The 13,712-nt window shown below is 46.5% G+C and overlaps 1 protein-coding gene across 1 annotated transcript in view; it reads right to left on the bottom strand.

The window, feature by feature from the left end:
• Positions 1–11,637, bottom strand: part of LOC125106020 (ras association domain-containing protein 3) — a 75,978-nt gene extending 64,341 nt beyond the window's left edge. Inside the window, exon 1 of the mRNA XM_047739445.1 lies at positions 11,331–11,637. Within this exon, the coding sequence (XP_047595401.1) occupies positions 11,331–11,441 (111 nt within the window). The 5' untranslated portion in view covers positions 11,442–11,637. The remainder of the gene's footprint in view (positions 1–11,330) is intronic.
• Between the last annotated feature and the right edge of the window lie 2,075 nt (positions 11,638–13,712).

Below are 13,712 nucleotides of genomic sequence, written 5' to 3'. Positions count from 1 at the left end.
TTCTGGATTCCAATTCCCAAATTCATCCTTCTTCCTCCTCCAATTATCTCACTTTGTTTAGAATCTGGGGAAAAAAAAAAACCTGAGTGCTGCAGTATATAATTAGTAAATTATTCTTAGCTGACTGAATCATGTAGCAAGTGTTAGCAATTACATTCTATAAAATGTGTATTACTCTTGCTGTGTTAGTACTCTATGAATTAATGAACCCCATTCTCTGTAAACTTAAGGCAGGGCTGCAGTTTGAAATGCCTTTAGGATAGTTTTATCTATCAACTCATAAGTCAGATAAAAGGAAGTTCCCCACACACGGGTTTCATAACCTCAAAATGCTAGTATGCATGACCCAAGAGAGGCTGAAAAACCATTCCCAACAGGAAAGGGCAAGTTCCTCTTTATGAAGAAAAATCTTCCCAGGGTGCCTGGCTGGCAACCCGTCTGTTCCTCTGCAGCCACCAGAGGATGGAGATCAAAGCCCCTAGTAAACAGCACTGTCCAGCAGAAAACAGAATGCGAACTGCATATGTAATTTTTTTTTAAAGATTTTATTTATTTACTTGACAGACAGAGATCACAGGTAGGCAGAGAGGCAGGCTCCCTGCTGAGCAGAGAGCCCAGTGCGGGGCTTGATCCCAGGACCCCGGGATCATGACCTGAGCCGAAGGCAGAGGCTTTAACCCACTGAGCCACCCAGGCGCCCCTGCATATGTAATTTTAAATTTTCCTGTAGCCATGTTAAAAAATAAACAGGTAAAAATTAATTTTATTCAGCTCAGCATATCCCAAATATTGCTTCAACATATAAGCAATATTAAACAACCACTCTGATATATTTTATATTTTCTTCCTTTGTCTTGGAAATCCAGTGTGTATTTCATACTTACAGCACCTCTCAGTTCAGGCCAGCCACATTTCAAGTGCTCAACAACCACACGTGGCCAGGAACTCCCATACTGGGCAGTCCTGCTTTAGAATGATGGGCTCTTCTAGGGGCACCTGAGTGGCACAGTAGGTTAAGCATCCAACTTGGTTTCAGTTCAGGTCATGGTATCATGGAGTCGTGAGATCCAAGTGGCCTCCTCAGCAGGACTCTGCTTGAAGATTCTCTCCCTCTGCCCCTCCCCCCGCTTGCATGTGGGCTCTCTCACGCACTCTAAAATAAATCTAGGACGGATGGTCTCTTCCATTCACAACCTTTTTTTAAAGATTTTATTTATTTATTTGACAGACAGAGATCACAAGTAGGCAGAGAGGCAGGCAGAGAGAGAACGGGAAGCAGGCTCCCCGCTGAGCAGAGAGCCCGACGCAGGGCTCGATCCCAGGACTCTGGGATCATGACCCGAGCCAAAGGCAGAGGCTTTAACCCACTGAGCCACCCAGGCGCCCCCATTCACAACATTTTTACACGCATATCACATTTTAATCATTGATCATGGGCTTAGACATCCTACTGCATCTCTGGCCCTATCCATTAAAAAAGAAAAAATTAAAAATCATTTTACTAGCCACAGATACCCAAACTAGTGTTAACTATTAAGAAAATCCTGGGGGATAATAAAATTAAAAAAAAGAAAAAGAAAATCCTGGGGGGCACCTGAGTGGCTCAGTCAGTTAAGCAGCTGCCTTTGGCTCAAGTCATGATCCCAGGGTCCTGGGATGGAGCCCTATATAGGGCTGCCTGCGCATCAGAGAGTCTGCTTTTCCATCTTCCTCTGCCTGCAGCTCTGCCTGCTTGTGCTTTCCATCTCTGTCAAATAATATTAAAAAAAAAAAAAGAAGAAGAAGAAGAAGTAAAGAAAAACCCAGAAAACTAACTTCATTCAAAAGAGTGGTTAAGGGGGCACCTGGGTGGCTCAGTGGGTTAAAGCCTCTGCCTTCGGCTCAGGTCATGATCCCAAGGTCCTGGGATCGAACCGGAGTCAGTCTCTCTGCTCAGCAGGAAGCCTACTTTCTCCTCTCTCTGTCTCTGCCTGCTTCTCTGCCTACTTGTGATCTGTCAAATAAATATTAAAAAAAAAAAAAAAGAACTACTTAAAAAAAAAGGAGTGGTTAAGGTCTGATTAGTGGTATTAACATTAACTCTGTTTAATGCATTTCATATCCTTGAGAATGATGAGGTTTCTGTGGAACACAATCATCTATAGTTTCTGGACAAATGTCAACAGGGAAATGTGACTTGTTTTACAGGAATACACCTTCTCAGTAAACTTTCCATCCGAACAGATGTATAGCTTTACCATACTCTATCTACACAATAGACATGGTTCCCTGAAAAACCATCAACACGTACGAGTTTCCTTTGAACTAAAGGAGCAAGCTCTTTAAAGAAAAATTAGAGAGCTGTCTAGTTGGTAAGCTTTTAAAAAATATTACTAAATGGGGGCATCTGGACGGCCCAGTCGGTGGAGTGTGCAATTCCTGATCTCAGGATTTTTTTTTTTAAGATTTTATTTATTTATTTGACAGACAGAGATCACAAGTAGGCAGAGAGGCAGGCAGAGAGAGAGGAGGAAGCAGGCTCCCCTCTGAGCAGAGAGCCTGATGCGGGGTTCGATCCCAGGACCCTAAGACCATGACCTGAGCCAAAGGCAGAGGCTTAACCCACTCAACCACCCAGGTGCCCCTGATCTCAGGATTTTGAGTTCAAGCCCCGAGCTGGATGTAGAAATTAAACATAAAATCTTTAGGAGCGCCTGGTGGCTCAGTGGGTTAAGCCTTGGCCTTCAGCTCCAATCATGATCTCAGGGACCTGGGATCAAGCCTCCCCATCAGGCTCTCTGCTCAACAGGGAACCTGCTTCCCCCTCTCTCTCTGCCTGCCTCTCTGCCTACTTACTTACTTGTGATCTCTGTCAAATAAATAAATAAAATCTTTTAAATAAATAAAAATAAAATCTTTTAAAAAATAAAACTAAGACAAAACAAAGTAGGAACCCCTCCCCCTCTTAATACTCTTTGTTCTCCAGGAACCTGGGTGTCTCCATGGGCTAAGTGTCTGTCTCTGGTTTAGGTCAAGATCTCAGGGTTTTGGGGTCAAGCCCCTCACTGGGCCCCTCCTCAGGCTCCCTGCTCAGCGGGGAGTCTCCTCCCTCTGCCTCTACCCCTTCCCCCAGCACGCATGGGCACTCTCCCACACTCTAATACATAAAAACAAAAGCTTTACAAAAACGCTCTGCTCTTTCCTTCATAGCAAAAATAAATTGTTTATAAAATAAATTCAATATATTACTGAATAAATGAATGATAGGCTTTCTTAAAATAAGGGGGAAATATATAAAGTGAATTATACATAAACTAGTAATAACACCTATTACCGTTATCATCTATTTTTAAATGACACTAATGTGTAAGATACCACGGAGGTTTATGGTCTAGTTGGGAGAGGGGGAAAATTTGTGTTAATTTGTATATAAAGGAAAACTCACAGTACCCAGTACTGCAACTTCCATCCAAAATTAGTAAGCTTTCATTCCTTCGCACACCAAGCATGGAGCATTTATTTTATGTGCTCCTTGAACACAGGAGTCTCTGCCCTTGTTAAACTAAATATAACAACATATTATAATCTTTGCTATGAAAGAGCAGAGGGCTTTAAGAGGGGAGGGGTACCTACTTCAGACTGGTGGTTCAGAAAGACCTCTCTGAGGGGACAGGCAGATTAACATGGGAAGGAGAATGGCTGGCAGCAATCCCAGGGCAAGGTTCTGCAATGGGGAACCACGTGGATCTTGAAAAAAAGTGAGGCTGGTATGACTACAGTCCTCATCGCATGTGGTTATTTTGTAAGTTGTATCAGAGACTGAACAAGAAGCAGGGCCTTGTCACATTGCTAATGCTTGCTTAGAACTAAACTTCTTGGGGTGCCTGGGTGGCTCAGTCCATTTAGCATCTGCCTTCAGCTCATGTCCGGCATCTGACTCCCTGTTCAGCAGGAAGCCTGCTTCCCCCTCTTCCACTCCCCTGCTTGTGTTCCCTCTCTCATTGTCTCTCCCTTGGTCAAATGAATAAATAAAACCTTTAAAAAAAAAAAAAAAAGAAGAACTAAACCTCTTCCTAGGCACTGTACAGAGCTCTTCAATGAAACAAGGATACAAACAGGCCAGGGGCACCTGGGTAACTCAGTGGGTTAAAGCCTCTGCCTTCTACTCAGGTCATGGTCCCGGGGTCCTGGGATGGAGCCCCACATCCCCACATTGGGCTCTCTGCTCAGAAGGGAGCCTGCTTCGTCCTCTCTCTCTGCCTGCTTCTCTGCCTACTTGTGATCTGTCAAACAAATAAATAAAATCTTAAAAAAAAAAAGAAAAAGAAAAGGACTCTGCCTTTGGCTCAGGTCATGATCTCAGGGTCCTGGGATCAAGCCCCGCACTGGGCTCTCTGCTCAGCAGCGAGCCCGAGTCTCCTCTTTCTCTGCCTGCCTCTCTGCCTATTTGTGATCTCTGTCAAATAAGTAAATAAAAAAAAATAAAAAACTTAAGGGATACAAACAGGCCAATTTAGCCAAAATAATAATTTAGTTGCTTATACAACAGCAACACTTTCGCACTATCTTGTTCTGTCATTTCACCATTGCTTCTGAAGAGCACCCCCCTTCCCAGATAATGGCGCTCAGCCAAATCAGAAGTGAAAAGCAAGTCTCAAACCAGGGCATCAAAAGATGGTTACTTATGTGGGCAACTGGGCACGGGGTTGAGGGACAAGAACTGGCGCTCAGGGCTAAGAGTTACGGACCAAGCATTTGGTCTGCCTCATTCTTCTTCTCCCAGAAAACGAACGTTTACAGTATGACATGCACTGACTGCCAAAGGAAGTCTAAAAAGAATAAGCACATTATTGGGTATTTTTAGCTTCTCTTTTCATAAATGTTTTGTGTCACTGCTTTCCAAATAATTCCAAATCTTGCAAGTTAGCCAGAAGAAGAAACAGAGTAGAGATGTATTGTTCATATAAGAGGTGACTAATTTTCTCTTGAAGTTGAGTGAAAAGAATGTGTCTTTGCGAGTTCTGCTCACACAAACACAAAATTCCAATGGATTAATAGGTACTGTGTAAAAAACAGAATTTATCAGACATGGAAGATGAAATGTGCAAATCACCGCACCAGGCAAAAGGACTAGTAGGAATGTTTGCATTCAACACCATCGGGATCAAAACTGAATGCAAGAGTTAGTACAATCAAAATACCTTTGAGGTTTTTAAATCACTATTTTTTTTTTTTAAGATTTATTTATTTGACAGACAAAGATCACAAGTAGGCAGAGAGGCAGGCAGAGAGGCAGGCAGAGAGAGAGGGGGAAGCAGGCTCCCTGCTGAGCAGGGAGCCCGTTCTGGGGCTCGATCCCAGGACCCTGAGATCATGACCGAGCCGAAGGCAGAGGCTTTAACCCACTGAGCCACCCAGGCATCCCTAAATCACTATTCTTTTACTCCCAGTGATTTATCGCCAAAGCTTCTAATGGACACACTAAATAAAACAGTGTAACTTCTTACTGTTGATTCTAGCAGCAAGACACAGAACCAAACAGCAAGTCAGAAAAATATTTACCTTATAGTAAGGAAAGGGGCACCTGGGTGGTTCCATGCATTAAAGCCTCTGCCTTCGGCTCAAGTCATGGTCCCGGGGTCCTGGGATGGAGCCCCACATCGGGCTCTCTGCTCAGCAGGGAGCCTGCTTCCTTCTCTCTCTGCCTGCCTCTCTGCCTACTTGTGATCTCTTGTCAAATAAATAAAATGTTTAAAAAAAAAATTATAGTAAGGAAAGTACCCATAGGGCGAACTTGAGACCTGTTATGTGGAGTTGTATAGGCTTTCCTTATTAAACAAGTCTTCAGTGTAACTCTTTCAGAAGTGAGAGTGGTACAGAGACAATTTTAAGACTTCTTGGACTATTCAGGGCACGTGGGTGGCTCAGTCAGTTAAGCGTCTCCTTCAGTTGGAGTCATGATCCCATATGGGATCAAGCCTGGCACTGGGCTCCCTGCTCAGCAGGGAATCTGCTTCTCCCTCTGCCCCTACCAGTCCCCGAAACTCATACTCTCTCTCTCACTTGCTCCCTCGCTCAAATGAATAAATAAAATCTTTTAAAAAAAAAGAATTCTTGACTATTCTACTGCTAAAGCAAAAAGAGTGTCTCATTTCCTTATTCCTATTAACTAGCCAAGGCTCAGAAAGAAAAGGGATTACCTTAGCTATGGAGTAAGATATGTTCCAACAGATCATAGTAGTAATTTTAGTTCATTCCTACTCTTGGAAGTCTGAATGTGTAGAAAAGGAGAATTATAAATTACAGAACTGCCCATTCTCCACTCTACATGAAACAACAACAGTGAATCCACAAGCAGGAATTAAGAACACTGTAACAAACATATGTGCAGAATAGGGGGTCAACCTTTTAAGAAAATCTTGAATTACAGATGTCCATATTTGCAAAGAGAAAATCAGATTTTTGAAATGGGGGGGGCACCTGCGTGGCTCTGTTGATAAAGTGTCTGACTCTTGATGTCAGGTCAGGTCATGACTCAGAGTTGTGAGATCGGGTCTGGAGTGCCCTTCCCTCTGAGGGTGTAGTCTGCTTAAGATCCTTTTTTTTTTTTTTTTTTAAATTTCTTTTCAGTGTTGCAGAATTCATTGTTTATGCACCACACCCAGTGCTCTATGCAATACGTGCCCTCCTTAATACCCACCACCAGGCTCACCCAACCTCCCACCCCCGGCCCCTGAAAAACCCTCAGATTGTTTTTCAGAGTCCAGTCTCTCATGGTTCATCTCCCCCTCCAATTTCCCCCAACTCCCTTCTCCTCTCCATCTCCCCATGTCCTCTGTGTTATTTTCTGCTTAAGATTCTCCCTCTACCCTCCCCCTTCCTGGGACACACAGGTGCATGTGCTCTCTTTCTCTCGAAAAAAAAAAATAAATAAATAAATAAATAAAGAGAACAAATAAAGAAGAAATAATTTTGGGGGTTGGGGCTGAGAATTAACCAAAAGCAAAGTATGTGAGCCCTTCAGTGACACACTTAACAAGGCCTTACCTTTCCTTAAGTTAATTTTCCAGGGGGCTCTAGGGAGACTCATTAGATAGGGTACATTTGGAAAAACCTGCGATGAGCCAATTATTACCAAACCAGGAAAGCATTCATTCATACAACTAACATTCACTCAGCAATCACTTTGTGTCCAGTACCAATGGACGCCCCAGGGATACAGCAATAAACAGGTCATCAAACTGCCACCAAAAAAGGCCACCTCTCACTGCTGTTTCTACTCTCCAGACAGGTTTTTAAGCCCCCCCCCTTTTTTTTTAAAGAGGGTACCAACATAAGGAAGAAAACGGTAACATTTTCTTTATATCCATAGGATTTTTGTTTTTGTTGGGAGACAGAAAGAAGTTGGGCTATGTTCCTTTTGTCTGGCAAGAGAAGAAATGAAATTCCTCATCCCACTCCCCCTTTTTCTCCATCCTGCATTTGCCAAAAACATCTTGCTACCTCTGGATATTTTCAGGAGTCCTACAAACTGAATTTTCCTGGCTTTTTCACCAAGTGGTTCAGCACCCAAAAAAAAAAAAAAAAAAAAAATTGGGGCGCCTGGGGGGCTCAGTGGGTTAAGCCGCTGCCTTCGGCTCAGGTCATGATCTCAGGGTCCTGGGACCGAGTCCCACGTCGGGCTCTCTGCTCAGCGGGAAGCCTGCTTCCCTCTCTCTCTCTCTCTGCCTGCCTCTCCGTCTACTTGTGATCTCTCTGTCAAATAAATAAATAAAAATCTAAAAAAAAAAAAAAATTACTATTATCAATAATAGATCCTTATGGCAACATCTCTTTCCACCTTTCTAGAGAAAGGATAAATTTCACTTTTATGCTTTGTTAGAAAGGCCTATCTTAAAATCACCAGCATAATAAAATGAAAAAGGCAGGGCTGGCTGGCTCTTGATCTCAGGGTCATGACTTCAAGTCCCACTGTCCCACTATAAAATATAATACGTAGAAATATAAAATAATAATAATATAAAGAAAATAAATAAAATGAAAAAGGCTTATCTATTATCCAACCTAAAGTAAAAGAAATGTTCTATGCTTATAATGCCTTGCTTTATATTTGTAAGTTTTACTTCTTGAACTCACAAATCTCATCCGGAATTTAACACACTCATTCAGTCAATTTAACCAAAACGCTCACAAAAATTCAGTTTCAGGGGCACCTAGGTGGCTCAGTGGGTTAAGCCACTGCCTTTGGCTCAGGTCATGATCTCAGGGTCCTGGGATCCAGCCCTACATAGGGCTCTCTGCACAGCAGGGAGCCTGCTTCCCCCCCGCCCCGCACCCCTCCACCTGACCACCTGTGATCTCTCTGTCACATAAATAAGTAAAATCTTTTTTTTTTTTAAAGATTTTATTTATTTATTTGACAGAGAGAGATCACAAGTAGGCAGAGAGGCAGGCAGAGAGAGAGGAAGGGAAGCAGGCTCCCCGCTGAGCAGAGAGCCCGACTCGAGACTCGATCCCAGGACCCGGAGATCATGACCTGAGCCGAAGGCAGCGGCTTAACCCACTGAGCCACCCAGGTGCCCCTTATAAATAAGTAAAATCTTAAAAAAAAAAAAAAAAATTTTTTCAGTTTCAAACGCTGGGGCCACCTGGCAAATACAGCCCGTAACTCAGCACCTTGCGTGTATTATGTTAGGAGGGGGAGTACACAGGCAATAACGCTTCAGAATATAGAGAACAAGGCCTTCAAGTGAAGAACTAGGTCTTACTGTCCTGACTTTCACCACAATACTCCAAAATACATATTAATGTTAAGCTAATTCTGAAAGTGAAATAAGTTACATTATATAATATATATGCTAGATTAATGAACAGAAACACTGTATAATTCAACCCCGGGGTGGGGGGAGGTTTTATTTATTTTTTTAAAGATTTATTTATTTATTTGACACAGAGAGAGAAAGATCACAAGTAGGCAGAGACACAGGCAGAGAGAGAGGAAGGGAAGCAGGCTCCCCGCTGAGCAGAGAGCCCGATGAGGGGCTGGATCCTAGGACCCTGGGATCACGACCTGAGCCGAAGGCAGAGGCTTCAACCCACTGCGCCACCCAGGCGCTCCGAGGTTTTATTTTCTTAAAGCACTAACACTTTCTCCCGAAATTCTAACCTGGATATTCTGGCCCTCGCGAAGGACTGACACACACCTGGACAATCTGAGAACCAGCAAGTTTTCTGGAGAAGAGCCACCTCTGGAATCAACTTCAAATGAGTGCAACCACCTCTGTCATGTTCTAGTCAAATGGTGACAGCAACAGAAGTGGCAGGAGAAAATACAAAGTAGAGAAAGACAGGAGAGGCCAAAAGAAGAACCAAGTGAGAGAAGCACAAGGAAACGCAACTCTTCCCTAACCGAGAGAAAGGAAGAGTATTTCTGCCTTCCAAACCTTAGAGCAAACTCATGCCATTAAAATACACTCTACTGGGGTGCCTGGGTGGCTCAGTGGGTTAAGCCTGCCTTCAGCTCAGGTCCTGATCCCAGGGTCCTGGGATCCAGCCCTGCATTGGGCTCTCCGCTCAGCAGGGAGCCTGCTCCCGGCCCCGCCCCCCCTCCCGCCCCCCCCTTACTTGTGAGCTCTGTCAAATAAATTAAAAACTTTAAAAAATAAAAAAATAAAATACACTCTACTACTGAAAATAGAGTATCAGCTGCTACGAACTGAATGTTTGTGGACCCCCACTCCAAAACTTGTATGAGGAAGCCCTCAATGCCAAAGGATTTGGAGGTGGGTCCTGTGGTAGGTAAGGAATGAGGCCATGAGGGCGGCCCCCACGATGGGATCAGTGTCCTTATAAGTGGAAGAAATCTAGCCCTTTCTTCATGGGAGTCACTGCAAGGAGTCAGCGGTCTCCAAGCCAAGGGGTCCTTGCCAAAACCGAAGCCACCAGCCAGGCACCGAGATCCACCTCCAGCCTCCAGAACTAAGAGAAATATTTGTGTTTAAGTCACCTGTCTATGGTATTTGTTACAGCAGCCTAAGCTAAGCCATCGCTCAAAGTGACTAGTAAATAGTGCAGCCCTAAGCCTTAGAAACAATAAAGAGGGCAGACTGCCGCCCGGAACTTCTCTCAGAATTACCTGAGACTGAATAAGGGCACTTGACTTTTCACTCTCGCCCTTCACTGTCCCCTGTCCCCCCTCTTCCGGTTTGGGAGTTAGGAGGTTGAAAAGATTAGAACTTCCGAATCATAAAAAGAAATTTGACCTCAGAAAGTGGTTAAATAAACTTAAAAGGTCTGGCGAGGAAACCCTGACACATTACTCAGTCCTCACCCCTCCCATAACTCATCATCCGGCCCTGAACGATTTTCCTTGCCTCCAGCCTCCAGGACGAAGTCTAATAGCAATGGTTTGGTGAGCGCCTGTTGTTGAAGAGCAACAAATTTGTTCCGTTACAGCCTCGCACTAATCCGATGCGAGCACCGCCGGGCTGGCAGAGCTTCCTGGTGCGGCTCCCAGGGCCAAGAGGCCGCGGGTTCACGCGCGGGACTGGAAGTCCACCCCAAGTGGCCCGTTTCGGGAAAGCCTTCCAAGAAAACACGGTCGGTCCGGGTCGGCCAAACCCGCCCAAGTTCCCTTCTCATCTTTTCCCAAGTCCTAACTTCCCACGGCATGCTTCCTCCAAAAAAGGAAGAAAACGGTCTAAGGCTCAGCTCGCGCCGGCTGCTATTTACCTAGCACCGGAACTTGTTTGCAAAACACTGAAGGCACTCATAAACCTGACTTCGCAGGAAACGCACCACCTTGACTCCCGCAACCGAGATCCGGGAGCGCCTGCTGTCGCCCCCGCCCCCACCACCAACGTGCTGGACCCGGAAGGTAGCGGAGTCCAGGTCACCAAAACCACCCCGTAGTCCCCAAGCCACTCGGGAGTTCCCTGCCCGTGGGCCGACTCCCAGCGGAGACCGGGGCCAGGACCCCGACCACGGACAGCCGCGGAGCAGAGGAAACGCCGGGAGTGGCCGGGGACGCCTCCACGCTCTCAGAACTGCTCTTCCGCAGCCCGAAGCAGGGAGGCAGAGGCCATCCGGCGCCGAAGGCAGGAGCAGGCCCTCGGCCTCCCGCCCTTCCACCTCCTTCCCTCGCCCTGGCCGCCCCCTGCGCACGCCCGCACGCCCACGTGCACGACCTCCAGGCACGACCCCAGGATCCCAAAAGCCAGAAGCCCCTTTTCAGGCGCCCCCCTCCTCCTTCCCCTCGGGCATGCCCGGCGCGCCCCACAGATACACGTGGGTTCGGGGATCCCGGGGGCTATGGACCGCCGCTGCGGCGCCCTGCCGCGCCTGCCACTCACTTGCTGGCCGGCGCGGGGCTTGCCCTGGGGCGCTCTCCTGAAAAAGGAGGTCCTGGCGGTGAAGAAGAAGTCCTCGGCGTCCTCCTCCAGGCTGCTGTAGCCGCTGCTCATGCTGCTGGTCCCGTCGCGCGTGGGCCGCCTCCCCCCGACGCGCAGGCGGCCAGGCAGGGGGTGCCGCGCCCGCCCGCCCCGCGAGGTTCCCGGCGCGCGGCCCCGAGCCGCCGGCGGGCCGTCCTGCTGCAGCTGCGGCCGCCGCTCACTCTAGCCCTCCCGGCCCCTCCCGCCGGCTCCCCACCAGCCTCCAGGCGCGGCTTTACCCTCCAAGCGCCTCGCGACCCCGCCTCCCGGGGCCCCGCCCTGCCCCGTGTGCCCCTCCCCAGGAGGCTCGGGGCTGGGCCCAAGCGGTCCGGGCACTCCCCGCGCGGCCGCAGGTGGGGGTGGTGCGGCCGGCCCTCCCGGGCGCCTGCTCTTCCTAGCAGAGTCTGCTGCCCAGAACGCCCACTTCGACGACTGCGTCCGGCCGGGCTGTGCCCCGGGGCGCTCCCCCAGCCTCCCGGAAACTGCCTGGTCCTCTGTGATCCGGCTACCCGCCCCCCGCTCCGCTGCTCGGGTTTTGGGGAGGACCAGAGCAGAACAGGGAACTTTCGCCGCTGCCCCCTCCTTGCTTGCCCCTCCCGGGAGTCCAGCGGGCAGCAGTGGAGATCGCCCCGCCGAGGAGCCCCCAGCCCGTCGGGCCTCTGGCGGCCGTTTCCCTTCGTCCCGAACCGCAGCATCTCGCCCCTCCAGAAGGGCTAAAACTTAGGGGAGAGGAGTGGGGAGGTAACAACTGGGTAGTTTATTCAAATGAAAACATCCTTTCTGGTAATTCAGTTGAGCTGCCCTCTCCGCTTCTCTCTAGCGGAGGTTCTTTCTCAGATAAGGACGGCCAAGGTCGTTATGATCTTAGAGGCCCCTTGGTGAAGGGGGTGAGGGGTGAAATCGTTCTACGATTCAAGAACGTATTAATTAAATGTGCGTTTTCCATGTCCCCTCCCACAAGTCCTACAAGGCATGGTTTCTGTGTCGGGGTGATGGGTTCAGAGAATTCTATTCACCCTCCTACCAAAAAAAAAAAAAAAAAAAATCTATATTTTCTGAAATCCTTCCGGTTAATCCTTTTTTAGAATGCAATTTTTTTTTGCAAGTCGCCTGTGGGTACCAGTCATTTACACCTTGGTGTTACTGAACTGATTTAAATCATACTAGTTTCCTTGCAGAGATCCTGACCGAAAGGAGGTTGTTTCAAAGGTTCACGGTCACTGCTGAGGTGAGCAGGCTTTAGAAGAGGTTTCATTTAAAAGAGGAAGACAGGGGCGCCTGGGTAGCTCAGTGGGTTAGGCCGCTGCTTTCGGCTCAGGTCATGATCCCAGGGTCCTGTGATCGAGTCCCGCATTGGGCTCGCCCTTCCTGCCTCTCTGCCTACTTGTGATCTCTCTCTGTCAAATAAATAAATAATCTTTAAAAGAGGAAGACAAGCCTGCTTCTCTCCCTCTCCCACTCTACCTGCTTGTGTACCCTCTCTCACTGTCTCTGTCAAATAAATAAATAAAATCTTTTTTAAAAAAATCTTTATAAATAAATAGTGTTTTTTTATGATCCAACATTTTTTATGATCCACCATACCATAAAAAGGATTTTATTCATATTATTTTTAAGCTCCAGAGGACTAGATGTTTATATCTGTAAGCACACCATCAGAATCAGTTTTAATAAAAAGGCATAACTGAAATAAAATAAAAATAAAAAGGCATAAGTGAATAATGAAGTAGAAGTGCTTTTAAGCAACAAAAAGTAAAGAAGGAAGGAAGGAAGAATTGGTATTTTGTTTTTTAAAAGCAGCATAATAATCCTATTTCTAAGTTTTTCTGATAGTATTCTTTTTTTTTAGCTTTTATACTTCCTTTTTTTTTTCTTCCCAAAGATTTTATTTACCTCTTTGACAGAGAGAGACACAGTGAGAGAGGGAACACAAGCAGGGGGAGTGAATGACAGAGAAGCAGCCTACCTGCTGAGCTGGGCGCCCATTGCGGGATTTGATCCCAGGGCCCTGGGATCATGACCTGAGCTGAAGGTGGACGATTAACAACTGAGCCACCCAGGCGCCCCTAACTAAAGATAGTTAAAGGTAAAATTTTCCTTTTGTAAACTTGTCCTAATAAAGCACAAAATCACAAAGGAAAAGATTTGTAAATTTGCATAAATTTTAAATATTTTTAACACACATAATGGTAAAAACAGGGGAAAAAAATAAGGGAAATATTTGCCATACAACTGCTATCTTTACAACATAAAAAATTCATACAAATCAATAAAAACTTTGAACAATAGAAAAATAAGCAAAGG

Source organism: Lutra lutra, chromosome 8, assembly GCF_902655055.1.
Source record: "Lutra lutra chromosome 8, mLutLut1.2, whole genome shotgun sequence".
Classification (NCBI taxonomy): Eukaryota; Metazoa; Chordata; class Mammalia; order Carnivora; family Mustelidae; genus Lutra; species Lutra lutra.
This window is presented reverse-complemented; position numbering and strand designations above follow the sequence as displayed.